At 41.4% G+C, this 20,563-nt stretch overlaps 2 protein-coding genes across 3 annotated transcripts in view; both read right to left on the bottom strand.

Annotated features, from left to right (window-relative positions):
- OTOGL (otogelin like) overlaps positions 1 to 8,884 on the bottom strand; it is a 137,337-nt gene extending 128,453 nt beyond the window's left edge. Inside the window, exons 1-4 of the mRNA XM_053256233.1 lie at positions 8,806 to 8,884; positions 7,807 to 7,846; positions 5,791 to 5,839; positions 2,055 to 2,121 (exon numbers count right to left, since the gene is read on the bottom strand). Of these exons, the coding sequence (XP_053112208.1) occupies positions 2,055 to 2,121; positions 5,791 to 5,839; positions 7,807 to 7,846; positions 8,806 to 8,884 (235 nt within the window). The remainder of the gene's footprint in view (positions 1 to 2,054; positions 2,122 to 5,790; positions 5,840 to 7,806; positions 7,847 to 8,805) is intronic.
- A 7,244-nt stretch (positions 8,885 to 16,128) lies between these two features.
- RPS16 (ribosomal protein S16) lies at positions 16,129 to 20,116 on the bottom strand. Of its 2 annotated transcripts, XM_053252014.1 has the most exons (6): positions 20,016 to 20,116; positions 19,864 to 19,916; positions 18,064 to 18,165; positions 17,153 to 17,249; positions 16,558 to 16,605; positions 16,129 to 16,321 (listed from the first exon to the last, which is right to left on the bottom strand). In XM_053252014.1, the coding sequence occupies exons 2-6, from the start codon at positions 19,909 to 19,911 to the stop codon at positions 16,176 to 16,178; spliced, it is 441 nt and encodes a 146-aa protein (XP_053107989.1). In that variant the 5' UTR covers positions 19,912 to 19,916; positions 20,016 to 20,116; the 3' UTR covers positions 16,129 to 16,175. The 2 variants fall into 2 exon arrangements, with proteins under 2 accessions (XP_053107989.1, XP_053107988.1); XM_053252013.1 differs by lacking the exon at positions 20,016 to 20,116 and having other exon boundaries at positions 19,864 to 20,009.
- Between the last annotated feature and the right edge of the window lie 447 nt (positions 20,117 to 20,563).

The following is a 20,563-nucleotide window of genomic DNA, read 5'->3' as shown; positions in this document are numbered from 1 at the left end:
AGGAAGAGAGGTTTTGATTTGTTTGGCTATGTTTTAAAAAGTGTTTGTTTTAATTGGCTTGTTTAAAAAATTCAATGGGAAAAAGAGAATAAAAGGAGGCTTCGCTGCAGCAGAAAGAGGAGAAAGAGTTAAAGTTGGAATAAGCACTGACTAGGAGTAAGACCTAGACGCTGTTCTCACAAGCAGCTAAGCCCAGATTTGGCTGCCCATGAGAACTGCTGGGAGCTGCATGGCTCCCAGCAGTGCCACTGTGTCAAACACGCCTAGGGAGCAGTGTTCCCTCTAACAGGAATTCCCAGATGTTGTTGACTGCAACTCCCATAATCCCCAGCCAAAGGCCATTGCAGCTGGGGATGCTGGGAGTTGTAGCCAGCAGCATCTGGGAATCCCCGTTAGAGGGAACACTGCTAGGGAACCCGCCAGTTAGCCAAGGTTAAGGGCACACGTGCACCCTTAATCTGGCCTAACTGCTTGTGTATCAGTGTCAGCTGCTTCTAACCGATGCTGACACAGGAGCGGGTTCCCAGCTGTCACCGGGGAGATTCCCACAATGCACTGCACACTTACACAGTGTATCGTGGGATCTCCAGGGGCCACAAAGATGCATCCTGGCCTCCACACTTCCTGGGGCAGCAACAGAATGTCTTGGTGTGTGATCTGCATGCCCAGACCCGGCACCAGGATTGACTGTGGAGAAGGTGTGCTTCTGCAACTTTCCCGGCCACCCACCGGCAAGCTCACTCACATGACTGTAAGAAAGGGCTCTTAGAGAGACACAGCTGGAACAGTGAAGAAACAAACAGGCTGCAGAACAAGCTGACTGGAGCAGTCAGTGGCAGAGAGCTTGAAATCACTGAGCTGGAATCACTGCAGCCTAGGAGAGGCAAAAACTATTAAGTGGTAGTAGTGAAGGCGCTTGGCCTACGACAGGGGGAAGAAGGAAGCACTGGGAGAAGCTATCTTTTGTACTCCTTTTGAGACTGTTGCTGAGTCTAGTTTGCATAGGCTCTTAGTCTTGCTTATTCAATGCTTTTTTGCTCAACCTGAATCCCCCCATCCCAATTTTACTTTATGTTACTGCTCTGTTTTGGAACTAAGAAGATTTTGAACCAAGTAAACTTTTCTTGCTTTTTAGAACTGTTTCAATTGTGTCTCTGTCAGTTATTTTCCCCACCCCATGCCTACTTGCCTAAATTACCTCTCTACCTATTTGTAAAGCAGAGGGACAAAGGCTTCAGAGACTGGGTGGCAGAACCAGTCAAAATAATTCTACCTGATGGCAGCAAGTTGTGTATGCACAGGGCTTACTGAGGTGGTTCCCTTCACAGGGCTCATTAACCTTTCTGGGTTGTCCAGCACTTGACAGACCACAACCAATGGTTGCTGGGCTATGTTTGTCTTGTTGGATCTTTTCCCATTTAACTGATGACCCTAACTGTACAGAATTATAACTGCTAGTCATATGCTTCTGTGAAAGCCACAAACAGAACTTGTAGACAAATAACTCTCTTTTGCTGCTGTTCTCCAGCTGTTGTTCCCATGTGCTGTCGAGTTGGTTTCGATTCCTGGCGACCACACAGCCCTGGAGTTGTCTTTAGTAGAATACAGGAGGGGTTTACCATTGCCTCCTCCCACACAGTATGGATGATGCCTTTCTTGTCAACAGTGAAGGTATAATTAGAATTGCAGAAAAATAAAGGCTGTACAGTACTATATTTTGTTATAAATGTTTTTGGGGAGCTACCTTTAATTATACATTGCATTTTCAATGGGCCCACTGTGGACCTACTTCATGGACCCGAAGGAAGTCCATGGGCCCCAGATTAGAGAGCCCTGCTCTAGACTAGTGGCCGCCACCACCTCTTGTGCCAGTCAATTCCATACATTAATTATGAGCTACATGAAGAAGTACTTTGTTTTGTCTGCCCTCAATCTTCTGCCACTCAGGACTATTATAATAATAGCTACATAACATGTAACCAGTTACATGAGAAATGGAGGATTTCACTAATTATCTTTTAAAATAGACAGAAAAGTCATGCCATAGTACTAACCTTCTGATGAATTCTGAACCTGAGAAAAGGCCTCATGAATGTGAACCCCAGAAGAAACTGCTGCAGTCTATCACAAAAACAAAAGCAGAACATTTGTGCCTACTGGAAGCACTCAGTAGAACAAATCAATACTTCTGTATAATTGCACAAAAGATTACAACTGTTTACTAAAGTACTGTAAACGACCCTAAATTCACTGAGATTGCACTCAAGAATCACAAGGCTCTTGATTACTCTAAGACTAGCTAAGTTGTATGCTAGGAATTCAGTTTTATTTCATATTAACATAAGAAAATTAACTACCAGCTGAGCAATATGGATAACAAATTTATTTGAAATTCATATAAATCATATAGTACAATTTAAATTGTATATCATATCTAAAATACACATTGAAAATTGATTGGCATTTGTGTTAGATTTACTTTCTTCTACTTTATATCTTGCATTTTGGGTAAAATAGAATATTCCAAAAATTCAGTATTGATAATGAAAAGAAGCCACACTGAGATGGGTGGGATTTTAGTACTTATTAAACACCCTGCCCAGAGTTGGGTGAGCAAACCTGCCCCCTTGGAATTAAATGTGCCATACAGCTTACAGCAGAAGTTACTCTTTACCACCACTGGGCTGCTGTAGAGCCATTTCATCCTTGATGTGGTCCACCATTTGGAGGATGGGTGCGCCCCAACACACATGCATATGAAGTACAGTCATAGGCCCACTACACATTATTGTTTTTGGTCACATAAAGTAAGTAAGTGTGTGTGTGTGTGTGTGTGTGTGTGTAAGGCCTATGCAACATATTAATTATTAAACTACACATAGCATTATTTGCACTGAAACTTGTAGACACAGACATTTTTCTTTCCTCATTGGATAATTGGTTAGCTGTTTGTTTGTTCAGACACAGGACCTTTTAAGACTCAGAGGCCTGGGGGCAGAATGTTCATTTGAGCCTTGCCCATTTCTTCTCTCTAGCTGGCATATTACGCAATGTTAGGAACATAGTGGAATGTAACATTTGTGGAGTTGCGCAAGAGTGCTACTGAGCAAGCACAAAAATAGTGGAATCAGAGTTGCACAACAATGCAGAGAGAGAACTGGGGCCAGTGCTGCAAACCAAATAAGATTCCTCTAGCTTGTTCACCCTTAATCCCTCTGGCTGCTATTGTGGAGAAGGTTGCACCCTGTGGCACTGTCCAGAGAAATATATAGATAGCGTCCTGAGATCTATATACATGTACCACAAAAAGAACCAAAAAGACTCCCCATGAAACTAGCCAATAGAAAGAAAACAACAGCCACTATATGATGGAAAATTACTATATTGGAAAATATATTCAATATGGATCAATTGGACATAAATAGAACAAATATATAAAACAACAAACAATAGAATCCACAGCAGAAATGACCATATGAACAATAGAGTCCATGGACTATATATCAAAACAGAGCAATATAGTCTATGATGAAATTGATGCTAAAGATGTCCACACACTATGGTGATCCAGTTACCTCTGTTTCAAAATGGCTCTTTATCAAGTGCTGATGGATATGGATCTTGTGAGTTGACATAAATCAGTATACACAAATTTCTTGATCTTAATAGACTGGTTGAATTGCCAAATGTAGTAGAAACATTCTTGTCTCAGAGATACTTGAGCTGAAGAAATGCTTAATATTGTGCTACCTTTCTGCTGTTTCTAGAAAATGCTCTTGTGAAAGTAGGAGCAGGAAGGATTGGGCCCACTGGACCCAATCCCCAACACTACGGTGCCCAGAAAAAGCTCAGGCATGCAAGTGGGCATAAGCAGCTGTCTTATCCTCTACCTCACCTAACTTGCACTTTCCTTCTCGGTGACACAGCAATGGGAATTAGGCTCAGTCAGCCCAATTCTTTCTACTGCCTCACTCAGAGAGAGGAGAAGGGTGTCAAAAGCTGCTCCTGAGAGCAACCAGGGTGTTTGCTCAGGTGTTTGCTCATTCCACAAGTGAGCAAATTCAGTCTTTGATGAGGAGAGGGCTAGTAAGGATCCAAAAGTAGTGACGGTTCCTCATTACAATAAGAACAGAACAAGAACAAATATTTATATACCACTTTTCAACAAAGGTTTCCAAAGGTTTCCAAATACATACATACATACATACATACATACATACATAAGATGGCTCCCTGTCCCCAAAGGGCCCACAATCTAAAAAGAAACACAAGATAGACACCAGTAACAGTCACTGGAAGTACTATGCTGGGGGTGGATAGGGCCAGTTACTCTCCCCCTGCTAAATAAAGAGAATCACCACGTTAAAAAGGTGCCTCTTCGCCCAGTTAGCAATCCTCTCTGCCATTCTGCTGAGAAAGAGCGAGAGTGTGTGCACACAATCATGAGGATAGTTACAACAGCTGCTCCTGCAAGGACTGGCCATCTTTTCCTCCTCTTAATTGCTGGTGTTCTCCCTCTGTGTGGTGTGGCAGAATCCTCTCTGTTGTGCCACCCAAAGAGAGAGAGAGAAAGGTGGATGAAAGGAGGATCTGCCTCTTGCTCCTTCAACCTGTTATATCAGAGCAATGCAGTGTAAAGGATTGGACAGCAGATGGTTGCACAGAGCAGCTGACAATGCTTCCACTGGCTCGCCACTCAAAGATTCTTGGATGCCAAGTCAGGAGGAGCTAGTAAGCAGAAGCCATGGCTGTTCCTATAAAGAACTTGCTCTGCTTGCTATCCAGGAAGCGAGCACAGATAAGTGAGCCGAGGATGAGGTAGCTGCTCCTTATATGTGGGCCCCCTGTGCCTATATGCACACCTGTGCCCTCTTTCTGGATGTTATGATAGTGAGGGCTGGGTCCAGCAGACACAATCCTCCATACTGTCCTACCCAAAGAGAGAAAGCAAGTGACGTATGTGACAAGCTACATATGAACTGCATGTTAATTCCTGCATGAAGTCCTTTCTTTGTAAAAAAGAAAGTCACGTTCTTCAGATCTATCATTATAACAGGATTTTATCGTTTTCAACTGACAAAAGTAATAGGTCCTACTTATCAACAGGATTGTATCCCGAGGCCATGATTTCTAGCTCAGCCTCAGGAAATTCACAATATAACGTGGCTTGTGTTGAACTATATAAATTAGAGGTTTCTTTCCACCCCATGCCCTTTTACTTTGGAGAAATGGTGACTATATATTGAATAACCACATTCAAACTGTGACACCGGCTGCCTGGCCTTTCGTTATCTCAGATGAAGTGAGGCACTGGAGGAGGGGGAATCGTTTTCACAAGTACTGCCTCTGTCCTGGGAACCTGTTGTAGAGCAGAGCAGAAGCTGTCACAATAACACCACAGCTTGAAAAAAGCTCATCTACTGTTTCATGATTGTGCTTTTTGCCAAGCACTAACAAAATTCTTAGTCTTTTTGTTCGCATCCACAAAAGAGATAACCGTGAAAGACCCCTTTTTTCTGCTTGGTGTGCGTCACTTAGTTTGTTGGGGTGATTAATTCAAGAAGCACTTTGCAAAGGAAGAATGAAAGAATGGCTGAATGTAGGTTTGCATTCTGAGAATTGGAGGAAAACAGGTATAGAAAAAATACTACTCCTCATTCTTGCCTTGCTATTACCATTTCTATCCTGCTTTACAAAGACTTCATTGTAGTGATAGCAAACTCCCTTTGTAGACTGATGGTGTGGGTGTGTGGGTTGTTTTTTTTTAATTTCTTTTGAGGTATAACCTACCTCAGCTGCTAAGAGATCTCTTTTCTGACGAATTGCATTAAACTCGTTCCTGGAAGAAAACAAAAAGAATCTTGTATAATCAAAGGTCTTGAAGCATCCTGAATACATAGGCTCCCATGAGAAAGGTGTTTATCTCTGATTTCTCTCACTTTGTCAGAGACACCTTTCCTGGGTTAACTTTTATTTATTTATTTTTTAAAATTCACATTTGTTGCACCTTTTCATTTCATCCTTTGTCAAAATACAAGACAATTCAAATTTTAGTTTTTGGACATGAGTGGTTTGTTTAGAGATTATTCTTAAAGAGTAAAAAACATTTTTACATGTTTTTTTAATGTATTTTTTTTACATGAACATTTAAAATGGTTAATTTATGCCAGATTTTAAAAGAAAAGGAAGAGGGTGTCTCCCACTACCACTTTTATCTACTGAAGATAGGAAAAAAGCAATGATTTAAACCACAGGAATTAAGATGTGGTTTATATTTTATGACCTTCACCTGAAGGTCATAAAAGCATGGAAGAAAAAGGATTCTCCACACATATCCCTAACTGGATGGGGAGCTCTGCTACCCAGTCCACCAGCAGAATCTGCATGTGTTTAATTCTCATTAGAGAGTCTCTGATTATCATCAATCAAGAGTTTGGGACAGGAGCTGGATTTAAGTAACTGAACAAATGACTGGCATCATTATTCTATATCCAGAGAGTTACATGTCCAGCCCACACTGAGTATATATGTAGACTTGAACATTTCCCCAATTATAAAAGCAGTTTAACAAATAAATGACTATTGAAATTAACAATTGTCCCCAACAAGCTCTCTGTTGGGGTTGCTCCAAACAGAGAAAGCCCTCTATCATGGCAAGATGTGGCAAAATATAGCAGGCCCCCTCCGGATGCTGTTTTTGCAAAATGAATGTGTTGAAATATATATCAAAATGTAAACCTTTTCCTGATAAATAATGAAGGGCAGGAAATAGTGGAAGTGTTTTTCATGGTCACACTTATTTCAAATATAAATCAACCTTTAGCAGATACTGAATTAATTGTACACATTTAGTTCTGAATAGTGAAATACAATAATTCACTAGCTTTACCTCCACTGCAACTACAGTACCTCAAAAGGTTTTGTACATAGTCAGTGGCAGTCCAGTGGTCAAGTATAATTCAGTTACCACCAAATTAGTGCAACAACAACTTCACACAGAAATTTCTATTAAAAGGGACAGCGTGGATAGTTTGAAGATTCAGGAAAATTACTACTGAACAGAAATAGTTGCTCAGCAGCCCAAACTAATGCATCTTTACTCTGAAATAAGCTCCACTGTGTTCAATGGAGCTGACTATCAGGTAAGTGTGAATAGGATTCCAACCCATATCAGACATTTTCACACTTCCTTTCTTGATCAAATCCAAGAACATCCTAACCTATTTCTAATTAATTGACATTCAGTGCTCTGGCCCCCATTTTTCTACTTATAAAATATTTGGTAAGAAAAGGAGAAAAAACACCTTTTGTGCTTATGTCTACAAAATAACTTACCTTCGTTCCTCAAAGAGTACTTTCCAGACTGCGATAACTGCCACATGTTGTATTTATAATTCTACTATACCTGGTATCAGCATAAAACATACAGTAATTGCTAATGTACTTAAATCTTATTAACATTAAACTATATTAGTAATTCTTTCTTTATTTCTTTTTCTTCTGGACTGATCTCAGCCATCACGTAACATCAAATCCAATTTACCCCTCAAGAACACATGAAAAGATCCTATATATTACATGTATACAGTCATGAAGCAGGCATATTTTCATTACCAAAATGCCTTTTAGCTATCTTTTGGTGACCACTAGTTCTCTGCAATGAATTGCTGACACAATGAAAAAAGAGTTTAACACACAGATGCTTAAAAACATCTTTTAGTTCTTCAACAGTCAATGAATCAGAGCACTGTTACACATCAAGCTGAATGTGCGATCATATATCGGCAAATGAGAATGCAAACTCACCGTGGAGTTCTTTTCAAAAGAGAGAATTCACAAACAGACCCTGTTAGATAAAAACAGGCAGAATGAATATTTCCTTCACCTTGAATCCTTCTCTATAGACTGCTCAGAAGATAAGCATGTATCAACGTTTGGTTTGAAAACCAAGGATTGGTTGTGCTCGACAAAATTTTCCAGTAATACAAATGCTTCTCAGAAGAAAGTAAAAGCTGCTGTTTGTTTTGCTTTATATGTATGATGGAGCCCTATCTTTTAGACTTCAAAATTCCCCACTTCTACACACTTGAAAGCAGTTGGGCATACACAGCAAAAGTCAAACCATGTTTACTCAGAGCTCAGTTGCTTTGATATAAATCATTTACATTGAAATATGCAGGCTTAAGATTGCAGCCATTGGACGGATGGTGGTTGGCTTGAACTACAGTTTGAAACTGTCAAATTGACAATGATTAAAACTTAATTCTTAGAGAATCAAGATCCCTGTAATTAATTATGAGAGTTTTCACTTCGCAAAACTGATTCTTTAATACTCTTTTTGGACCATGCAATATGGCATCTATTTCAATGTGTCATTAAATTTTTATATTTTTTTATGTTGGAGTAGTCATGAAAACCATACTCCCTTAAATAATTTTCAAAAGTATCCAGAGTATCTGTTATTAGCATGAGTGATTCAACTTCAGGAACAGCTGAAAAATACTCTATAATCAGTCCATCAAATATTTATTTTAGAGTTTTTAAAAGCCTGAGGACAGCTATATCCTATTCAAAAAAGAAGCTACTTGTCATCCAAAAGTAAGAATAGCAGTCTTCTTTTTTAAACAAAATATTGCACTTTGAGACATCTTTCCAACAGCATCACTGTTAAAATCAAAAGCTGACGGAAAAACATGTATTATTTTTCTAAATAATATAAATAGCATTTTAGAGGAAAAAATGAACCAACAGTGGCATAATTCAGTAACAGATTTATATAAAGTGTTTATAGTAGAAAAGTCTTACCTTCTAAAAGAAACAGTAGAAAATGAACCCAAAATACGTTCCACGGTATCATGAAATTGACTTTACTCACAATGTTCATTTCAATGTAGCTTTTTAGTCTGAAGAGTGTCCAGATTGGTGCCCTTAGCTATGATGGCATTTTAAAAGTTAGTGTTCTTCAACGGGTCTTTGCAAACCTGATAAACTAACTGATGTAGGAGGGAAAAAGAAAAAGAAACAAAGTGGAGCTTTCTTGCCACACAGTTTTTCAGAGCTTTGGAAATCTTGCATACATGTTGGCTGGGTTTCTCTTATTAGTAATGCATGGTAGCTCCTTACCTGATTCAGTATTAGTTACAAGAACTGACGTACCTACTCCTCTTTTGGACTGAATCAACTCTTTATAAGCACTTGGGGACAGCAACACAGAAAGAAATCTTTCTGTGTCGTGATGCTTTTAGAGATCAGTTTGCATGCGTTTGGTTTGATTGCATGTACGCACTGATCAACATTTTGTGTCTTTTGTTTTCTTATTGCACTCTCTCTTTCAGGTTTGAACATTCAGCAAGAGTCTTGTTTGAAGTAGAGTTTTAAGTGAAGAATGCCAATTTCAGGGAAGTATAATTTGTACCAAAGTGTTAACCTGAATTTTAAAACAAACAAAACAGAATCTCTTTATTATATCTTGAGAATTTTACAGAAATAAGTGATATAGAAATGGAATGGCATGTTTTTTGCAGTCTTATTTCTTGCATTTGTATCCAACTTTTTAAAAAAACATATCTGTTTTAAAGCTCATTTTAATATTATGGTTATATTTAGTATTGCTTTAATATTACTAGCTGCCTTGGTGTCTTCTCAATCAAAACGTGGAGTATAAGAATTTTTGCAAATAAATAAATATAGTAAAGATTTAAGAGTGATGCATGTGGAGTTCTTAAGCAGTTTCTCCCCCTTACTCACCAGATCCAAACCACCTAGCTTAAAAAATGGAGGTATATGAAGTACCTGAACACTATTCTCTGAGTCAGGATTCCATAAATAAAAATGCTGCACAGGGACTTCATCCACTTCAGTGCAGGAGGGAAAGTGGCTGTGCACGGAACCAGTTTGTCCAGTCTGGACAGTTCTGTGTCACTAGAACAGGTTCCAATCCGGTTTGACCATCAAACCGGGCCAAACCAGTTCAAGGGATATATTTGTAAAAGAAAATCCAGTGAGGATTCCCCTTTACAGGTACAGGGGGTGGGGACCCGTTCAGGGGTAAGGGGCAGCCGGGCGGGGACAGCGAACACGTAAGCTGTTTACCTGGCCGGCACAGCTGCTAGTGCTACCACTTGTCCTCCCTGCGGTTCCAAGCAGCATACTCCCCCATCTTCTGCCGAGCTGCCCACTCAGCAGCAGCTTGGTAAAATAGTGGGGAGTACACTGCTTGGGGCCACTGAGGGGGCAAGTGGCAGTAAGCAGCGGCACCGGCATCCGCAGTAGCCAGGTAACCCTAACCGGCCAGTGAAATCCAAAACTGTGAAGAGCTCCAAAAGGATCTCTCCAAACTGGGTGAGTGGGCGACAAAGTGGCAATTGTGGTTCAATGTTGGCAAGTGTAAAGTGATGCACATTGGGATGAAAACCCCCAACTTCAAGTATATGCTGATGAGATCTGAGCTGTCGGTGACTGACCAGGAGAGGGATCTTGGGGTTGTGGTGGACAGCTCATTGAAAGTGTCGACTCAATGTGCGGCACCTGTGAACAAGGCCAATTCCATGCTAGGGATCATTAGGAAGGGGGTTGAAAATAAAACTGATAATATTATAATGCCCTTATACAAAATTATGGTGCGACCACACTTGGAGTACTGCGTAAAATTCTGGTCACCACATCTAAAAAAGGACATTGTAGAACTGGAAAAGGTGCAAAAGAGGGCAACCAAGATGATCAGGGGCCTAGAGCACCTTTCTTATGAGGCAAGGCTACAACGCCTGGGGCTATTTAGTTTAGGAAAAAAGACAACTGCGGGGAGACATGATAGAGGTCTATAAAATCATGCATGGTGTGGAGAAAGTGGAGAGAGAAATTCTTCTCCCTCTCACAGAACACTAGAATCAGGGGTCATCCCATGAAATTGATTGCCAGGAAATTTAGGACCAGCAAATGGAGGTACTTTTTCACACAACACATAATCCACTTGTGGAATTCTCTGCCACAAAATATGATGACAGCCAACAACCTGGATGGCTTTAACAGGGGCTTGGATAACTTCATGGAGGTCTATCAACGGCTACTAGTTGGAGGGCTATAGACCACCTCCAGCCTCAAAGCCAGGATGCCTCTGAGTACCAGTTGTAGTGAAGTAACAGCAGGAGAGAGGGCATGCCCTCAACTCATGCCTGTAGGCTTCCAGTGGTATCTGGTGGGCCACTGTGTGAAACAGGATGCTGGACTAGATTGGCCTTGGGCCTGATCCAGCAGGGCTGTTCTTGTGTTCTTAATCAGCTTATTCACTCACTTGCCGTCCCCACCCAGACCCCTTATCGTACCAAACCAGTTCACCTAAACTGGACCTAGTTCGGTTCAGTCATGGACCGAACCACTCCAGTTCGAGAACTGGTTCTGCACAAACCATTCATGCACACCCCTAGAAGGTATAGTCAGAATTGCAATAGCATTATGCTACAAGGGTTGGGTTTTATCACTAGTTCCATCAAATTTCAGCAAAATTCTAGTCAGCATTTCAAAATGCAACTAGGAGTACTTCACACAAAACACAGGTAGGTCCTTCACTATTGAGCCCCTGGTGGCACAGTGGTAAAACTGCCGCTCTGTAACCAGAAGGTTACAAGTTCGATCCTGACCAGGGGCTCAAGGTTGACTCAGCCTTCCATCCTTCCGAGGTCGGTAAAATGAGTACCCAGAATATTGGGGGGCAATATGCTAAATCATTGTAAACCACTTAGAGAGCTTCCAGCTATAGAGCGGTATATAAATGTAAGTGCTAAGTGCTATTAGGGGTATGTGAAAGCAACTACCATATCATTGCTGACATTTTATAACTCAGGTCATTTTTTTCAGGTTCTTGCTGGCTGCACCTTGCAATCCTTCTACAGTATAACTACATAGAGCTGTATAAATCTTCATCATAACTGGATAACTAGCTGATTTTGGGGAACAAGACCTTAGCAAACATTTTCCAAACCATCAGCACAGCACTATATGTCCTCAGCTTAAATCACAGCTTTAAAAGGCTTATTCTGTATACCTGTGTAAATAGAGTTGCTACAAATGCACAAAAAGCAGGTATAGCCCCGTCCTTAAATATTTTTGTGCCAGAAATAAGTAGGGAACATACAAACTGTGACACCACTACAGTATTATGATTGCAGTGCAACTACTGAGAACTAGGTTATAAAGCCCTATTTGCTTCTGTGCTCCTTGTGTTCAATTTGTAATATGATTCTCATGAAGAAGTTTTCATTTTGAAATACAAGTAGAAATTGTTTGCAGCATTAGTTATTGTCCAATCAAACTTTTGTGTTTGGCACAAGTCCAAAGCACAATTGAATCAGGGTTTATTCTAAGCTTGTTTCCCTACTGCATGAGCAGCTGCCAGCACACCATCTACCATTTGCCTCTGCACTTTTTTTTAACAGGAGAGGGAAAAGAAAATGAGTAGTTTTTCATTTCTGATGGAACATCCCAACAGCACATTCCAAAGCCCCACCTTAGTGCTGAAGTACTCAAGAAGCCATCTTTTGTGTGAGAATTTGATTTGCACTTTCTAGGCTCATTCATACAACCACAGGCAGGGTAGAAATGCCCAGACTGGTTAGGAGAGCCAGGCTCACTTCAATCGGCTGTTGTGTGTTTGCAATCAAGGCAGAATGGGATCCTAAGTCATCCGTGTGAACAAGGCTATTTTTTCCGAGATCCTTTATTTCTATTTAGCTTTTGTGAAGGTCATGGTAGACAGCTTGTTGAAAGTGTCAACTCAATGTGTAGCAGCTGTGAAAAAGGCCAGTTCCATGCTAGCAATCATTAGGAAGGGGATTGAAAATAAAACTGATAATTATAATGCCTTTATACAAAACTATGATGAGGCCATGCCGGGAGTACTGTGTACAATTCTGGTCACCACATCTAAAAAAGGACATTGTAGAACTGGAAAAGGTGCAGAAGAGGGCAACCAAGATGATCAGGGGCCTAGAGCAACTTTCTTATGAGGCTAGGCTACAACAACTGGGGCTATTTAGTTTAGAAAAAAAGACAACTGCAGGGAGACATGATAGAGGTCTATAAAATCATGCATGGTGTGGAGAAAGTGGAGAGAGAAATTCTTCTCCCACTCACAGAACACTAGAATCAGGGGTCATCCCATGAAATTGATTGCCAGGAAATTTAGGACCAGCAAATGGAGGTACTTTTTCACACAACACATAATCCACTTGTGGAATTCTCTGCCACAAGATATGGTGACAGCCAACAACCTGGATGGCTTTAACAGGGGCTTGGATAACTTCATGGAGGAGAGGTCTATCAACGGCTACTAGTTGGAGGGCTATAGACCACCTCCAGCCTCAAAGCCAGGATGCCTCTTAGTACCAGTTGTAGTGAAGTAACAGTAGGAGAGAGGGCATGCCCCCAACTCCTGCCTGTAGGCTTCCAGTGGTATCTGGTGGGCCACTGTGTGAAACAGGATGGTAGACTAGATGGGCCTTGGGCCTGATTCAGCAGGGCTGTTCTTATGGTATGCTTTGAGAGAAAAGTCTCCCAAGACCTAGGGAAAGTTATTGACAGGATGGGAACAAACAACAGGCAAGGTTTTGGAGACTGAAGTATTGCATCTCAGGGAGGCAGAAAAGCTATTTCAAAGAACTGACATAGCATAGGGGTGACAAGTGTCTGAAATGTATCTATTGAACATATAGATGAATGTTAGATCATGGTCTTTTGTCAAGAGTAAGACAACTCCACATGATATATTTATATAAACAAACTTGGGTATGTCATATTATGGTGAATATTGCTACCATGACAGCTATTTGTAATCAATTTCCTATAACGATGAGGGGATAAGGCTCTGCAGTTCTGAGAATATTAATCAAATTACTAGATGCCTTTATTGAAGATTTGTTCCCTTACTCAGCAATGCTCTACCCACACCTTCTTCCAGAACATCCCTTGAAAACTGGGGGGAAACTACCTAGGCACCTTGGGGTATGACATGGGGACATTCTAGGAGCCAGCGTGGTGTAGTGGTTAGTACTGGACTAGGACCGGGGAGACCCGAGTTCAAATCCCCATTCAGCCATGAAACTAGCTGAGTGACTCTGGGCCAGTCACTTCTCTCTCACCCTAACCTACTTCACAGGGTTGTTGTGAAAGAGAAACTCAAGTATGTAGTACACTGCTCTGGGCTCCTTGGAGGAAGAGCGGGATATAAATGTGAAAATAATAATAAAATAATAAGTCAATTCTACAGCCCTTGGCTTCCTGAAGTTAACTCTCTGGATCATTATCAGTGTCCCCATCCCCGCACAAAGCCATGGGGTACTATAAGACTTCCCAAGTTATCTATGATGTCTGTTACAAGATTTTGTCTGTTACAAAATGTTTAATTGAATTGCAGGCAAATTTTATCCTAGTACAGACAGATGCATGTGCAGGGCTGAGAATCTATTGTGCAGCTATTTAGTAATAATTCATGGAGACATCACTAGTTTCCTCCCCACAGTAAAATGAACAGTAAAACATGGCAAATAAGAAAAATGTATGTATTGTTCTTTGCCAAGTTGGAAATATTTGGAAACAGGAAGCATTTTCATTAATGTTAAGAAAACTATCACTATTGTACTGCTTGTATTGTCATTAATGCAACATTTGCCACCTCAGTTTGTCCTTGGATGTGAAACAGGGCAAAGCACAGCTGCAAGCTGTGTTATAGAATTACCATCCCTGAACAGTTCAAGGGCAACCTGTATTATTGCAGGCACAACACAATACTGATCAGCCATGGTTTATTTTATGATTACCAATCAATGAGGTAGATTATGAGGTGGCAAGTAAACCTTCATGCTCATCTGTAAGGTTGTCAGTATTACCATTCCCCTTCCATTAGAAACTACTGCACAGCATATGAAACAATACTTTGGAGAATGCTGCAATCCTCAGCAAGTTCCACTGAGTACAGGTGGACTTGCTTGCAAATGAATAGGTATAGGATTGGACTACATCTTTTCTTACTCAGCACTGCTGAAGACTGGGTGGGTGCAAAGATAAAAGTATCTTTTAATATTCAAATGAAGTACCAAGCAGCACACAATAAAAGAGCAAGGTTTAAAAGCCAGCCAAAAGATGGCATTGTACTCCAGTTTAGGGTTTAAATGGACATTATGGGACGTTTATGCTGCTTAGTTCTTCCACACAAATTGCAGTTTCATAACTGCATGGAGAAAGGCTAATGTAACTGGTCTGTTCCTATTGTGAGATGGGGGATCATTTCATCTTCTAGCCGCCATGAATATGTAAACTGCTCTTAACTCATCTACTGTACAACCTGAACCAGGCTCATATCTCTATGGAGTTTCCCCATAACTGACAAACAATTATATGCAAGGATTTAGAATGAACTGGTCCTAGACCAGGGGTGCACAACTCGCATGTCCCAGTGGGCCAGAAACAATCATGACAATGTATTTGGGGGGGGGGGGGGCGAAGTCAATTTTTAGTGCACTGGTTATTGAAGTAAAATAAAGATCTATACTAGAACAATTAGTTGTGGGTCCTTCCTTCCCCACAGGGACCCACAGTTTTAACCAAGGATAGTGCCAGAAAATAAGCCCTGCCCTTGCTCAATCAGTGGGCACCTGACTGTTCCAGCCCCACACAAATGCCAAATGTTGGGGCTCCTGCTACTGACTACCTGGGCCATCAAAAATGACCCTTTGGGCCAGATCTGGCCCCCGAGCCTTATGTTGTGCAGGGTTGTCCTAGACAAATAGTAATCCCAACAGCAATAGAGAAATGTCCCCACGTGTCTTGCTGGTGCTTCTGAAACTTTACCCAACTATTCACCACTCACTCTTATGTAGAATGAGTGTCAGAAAAGAGGATACAGGCAACAACAATCCCATGCTCTGCTTTTACTGAGTTATTTAAGGAATATGGACTCTCCCCTCAACCAGATTGCTGCTGCCCCAAAACCTCAGAAAAAGATAATTAAAAAAATATTTAAAATAAAGTGTTCTTTTACGTTAAAGTGTTTCCTTTAACCCCCAACAAACTGATCAATGGTTTAACAACCAAACATTCACAAAGAATTCAAGTGTATAGCTTGCACACAAACAAAAGTAAGAATTCTCCATTTTTATTTAAAGATTCAAATACATGGTTATCTTTTAACGGTAAGACTTCTGGTAGCGTGCACGAGCACCAGGTCCACCAAACTTCTTGGACTCACAACGACGAGGATCAGCAACCAACAGGGTCCTATCATATTGGATAAGGATGTCCTTTATTTCCTTCTTGGAAGCCTCATCAACATCTTGGGGAAGCAAAGGCAAAATAAAGTTGTTAAAACTTTTTATTTATGCTCAATACTGGCTGTAGCTCAGAAGCAGATACTCTGGTGCCAAGAACATTAGAAAAGAGCCTCTGGGCTTCACAAAGGGGACTACTAAGGTACCAAATAGTTCTTCCAATTTTGCCCCCCTATACAGCTAGCCTTAAATTGTGCATTTGAAAAAATGGTTAAGAACAAAAGGTAACTGAAAAACTCACATTTCTGGTAATAAGCCACCAGTGCTTTGGAAATGGACTGCCGAATTGCTGTAGAAGAGAGAGACAAGTTAGTAAGAACCAAAAAAAGTGAGAAAAAAAAGCTGTAGTCAGCCAAGTAAACCCGAGCCCTATGATAGACCATGGGGCTTTGTGGGTTATTTAGTTAGGACCTTGAAAGCAGTCAGACCTTCAGCAGATGTACTGTTGTTGGAAATACCTTTCATGAATGGGAAAAGCTCAAACAAGGACATCTTGCATAGCCACAATTCTTCTTCAGTATACAGGATGAGCTTCTGGTGACAGAGCAGCACTTTACTGAAGGTCTGGGTGCCTCCCTATGAGTGTATGCATACACTATCATACACTTATAGCACACACACATGCTATAAAGCTGCATGCATTTATAGCGAGAAAGAATCTGATACAAGAGCAAATTTAACAGATGGCTGCTAAACCACCACCTATATTTTTATCATTTCTAAAATTTGCAAGCATCTATTGACAATAAATATTAGCATTTGTGATAGTTTACATAAATGAATTCCTCTCCTCCTTCAACCTAAACCAAGTTTGAGTTGCTCATACAAAATCATACCGTATATCTGTGCAACATGACCACCTCCCTTCACACGGACTCGGATGTCAACTCCTGCAAAGCGCTCCTTGCCCAAAAGGAGAACTGGTTCAAGCAGCTAAGAGAGAACATTTTAGTTATAATATTAGTAAGTAATCATATTGAGCTCAATACATTACATTTGTTGCTATCCTAATAGAAGCTCCAATTTGGCAAATAAACACTTTAATTTTTAAAAAATCAAGTTAATTCTGTTTCCTACCTATGGGCTTCACTTACATCATTATTAGTTTACTTATTTATTTAGTGCAGGAAAATAACCAGACTACTAAATATTTCAGAGCATGATGGCTACTATAGCCTACTACATAATCATCACCTCTTTCTGTGAACCACTTTGAGCACTTTTTGTTGAAAAGCAGCATATAAATATTTGCATAACAGATTAGACAGAATAAATAACCCCCACTCCACTCAATGCCACTTATTAGTTTGACATCTTTCAATCCAATGTGTTCTGAACCAGTTTGGCAGTTTACATCCATTTTAGCCATATATTTTCACAGGACAGCCCAAATCTATGTTGCTGCAACACAAAGTCAAGCATGCTCCAACATTTAACCCCTGATGACTGGGCAAAGAGGCTCCTTTTAAAATAGTGATACTCTTATATTTAGCAGGGGAGCAGCAACTATCCCTATTCAGTCCCAACACAACATTCTTTCAGTGGCTACTCCTGGTGTCTACCTTGCACTTCTTGTTAGAAAGTGAGCCCTTTAGGGATGAAAGCCACCCTTTTCCTATTTTTGTAAACCTTTTCAAGAACTTTTATATTGAAAAAAGCAACATATAAATAATATCCCTTCTAGCTCAATTGCATAGAATTTTAGAAATATGCACCTTATATGCCTCAAATGAAGCCAACAACTTACTTTGTACTGCAAAGTTCTGGGCTCTATCATTTCCAGTGGCCTTCCATTCACCTTGATGAGGCCATTTCCTCTTTTGCAGTGAGCAACTGCAGTAGCAGTTTTCTAAAATAAAATACACAAAAAACAAAAGCCTAACTTCACAATGTGCATTTGAAGAGCATGAAACTATTTTTTTTATTCAAGGTTCAGATTCTACACCCATCCCGTCAAGTTAGGGGCGATTTAGATGAGCGGGTGACAAAAAAAAGATGAGCGGGCGATTTAGAGAAGTGGGCAAAAAAATGGCAAATATGGTTCAATGTAAGCAAGTGTAAAAACCCACCAACTTCACATATATGCTAATGGAATCTGAGCTGTTGGTGACTGACTAGGAGAGATCTCTTAGGATTGTGGTGGACAGCTCATTTAAAGTGGCGTCTCAGTGCACGGCAGCTGTGAAAAAGGCTAACTGCATGCTAGGAATCATTAGGAAGGGGACTGAAAACCAAAGTGCTAATATTACAATGCCCTTATACAAATCTATGGTGCGACCACATCTGGAGTACTGCATACAGCTTTGGTCACCATATCTTAAGGAGGACATTGTAGAACTGGAAAAGGTGCGAAGAGGGCAACCAAAATGATCAGGGGCCTGGAGCACCTTTCTTATGAGGCTAGGCTACAGCATCTGGGGCTATTTACCTTAGAAAAGAGGCAGGGGGGGGCATTATCAAGGTGTATAAAATTATGTATGGCATGGACAGAGAGAAATTTTTCTTCCTCTCTCACAACATTAATTGTAAACCACCCTGAGCTATCTTGGAAGGGCGGTATACAAATCAAATCAAAAAATAAATTAAAATAAACTAAACTAAACACTAGAACCAGGGGTCACCTCATGAAACTGAAGGTTGGGAAATTTAGGACTGACAAGAGGAAGTACTTTTCCACACAGTACATAATTAATCTATGGAATTCTTTGCCATGGGAAGTGGTGATGGCCACCAGCTTGGATGGTTTTAAAAGGGGCTTAGACAGATTCAAGGAGAACAGGTCTATCAATGGCTACTAGTCTGGTGGCTGTGGGCCACCTCCTGCCTCAGAGGTACAATGCCTCTCAATACCAGTTGCAGGGGAGCAAGAGAGAGGGCAAGCCCTCACCTCTTGACTGCGTGGGCTTCTCAGAGGCATCTGGTGGGTCACTGTGTGAAACCGGATGCTGGACTGGATGGGCCTTGTGCCTGATCCAGCAGAGCTGTTCTTATGTTTTAGATCTCACACCTATTGAAGTCCTTTCAATTCCAGACAAATGTGCCTCAAACTTCAATAATGCGTTTATTATTTACACATTATCTACTTGCATCTTTTCCTGCCACTTAGGAGGGAATTCCTTAACAAGCAACACAAACAACCCACAAACATCAAGGAAAACATAACTCGAGAATCTCTTCTCGAGTAACAAACCTAGGACGGGGGGCCGGGGTCGCTTTTCTAAGGGGCTGCGTGGACGGGCAACGAGGGGAGGCGGGGAAAGGCCTCCACGGGCCAAAACAAGAACGCCGGGGTGCTTGCAGCAACGAATAGAGGAATGAGACAGCACGTGTGAGAAGAGAGGAGAAGGCGCTTTCTCGGGCTTTCGGTGAGGCAGGAGCGCAAGCTGAGCCACCAGGCGCTCAAAGGAGGAGAAGACGCCATCGCAGATGGGAGGCGCAGCCAGCAGCCACCGCAGCCCCGCTCGGGTCCCCAGGAGGAAGGGGATGGGGGGTGGAGAAAGGCGAGGGCAGGAACTGGGGCCTGCTCCCGGCGACACGCGAGCCTCACCTTCCTGCCGAAAACCTGCACGCTCTGGAGGGGTCCCTTGGCCGGCATGGCGCCTGCGAGGAGGAGAGAGGGGGGGAAAGGGTCAGTGACACGCCGAGAAGCCCTCAGACGGAAGCCGAACTGGGAAAGGCCGGAGCGCTCAAGACACTCACCTTCCGTCAGTGAGAGCAGCAGCGAAAGGAAGAACAGGGTTTCCCGGGCTGCCTCCCAGGGGCTGACTCAGCCGCAAAACGTAACGTCATTTCCGATAGCGCGACATCTAGCTAGCGCTTTCTGGCTGGGCTGGGCTTTGTTTCCTTGCGTTCACAGTCGAACCCTGTCTGGGATTCGGGTGTTGTGTTTCTCTTCCTTTTGTCTCTTAGTGGCGCGGAGAATAGCTTATTCGCAGTGTTCCTTACACGATTCTCTGTGTACAAGATAATCCGTGCAGTATGTTTATAAATCGTTGTTGTTGTTGTTATTTTTAAAATAAAAATATTTCCGTAAAGCGGTGAAAAACTAAAAAGGATAGAAACATGAAAAGAAGTACTTCGTATAAACTTGTGGGAAAGGTGCAAAACGTGACAGCAAGCATACGAAACAACATGTTTCATAGCGTATGCAATAGTGGGGTTTTTTATGTTACCAGTGATTAAGATTTAGAACAAAGGATAGAGATTAAGGAGAAGAGTTACAACTAAAAGACTAAAACTGTAACGTT

The sequence above is a fragment of the Hemicordylus capensis genome, chromosome 5 (assembly GCF_027244095.1).
Source record: "Hemicordylus capensis ecotype Gifberg chromosome 5, rHemCap1.1.pri, whole genome shotgun sequence".
In the NCBI taxonomy this organism is placed as follows: Eukaryota; Metazoa; Chordata; class Lepidosauria; order Squamata; family Cordylidae; genus Hemicordylus; species Hemicordylus capensis.
The sequence above is the reverse complement of the archived record's forward strand: the minus strand, read 5'-3'. Positions and strand labels throughout refer to the sequence as shown.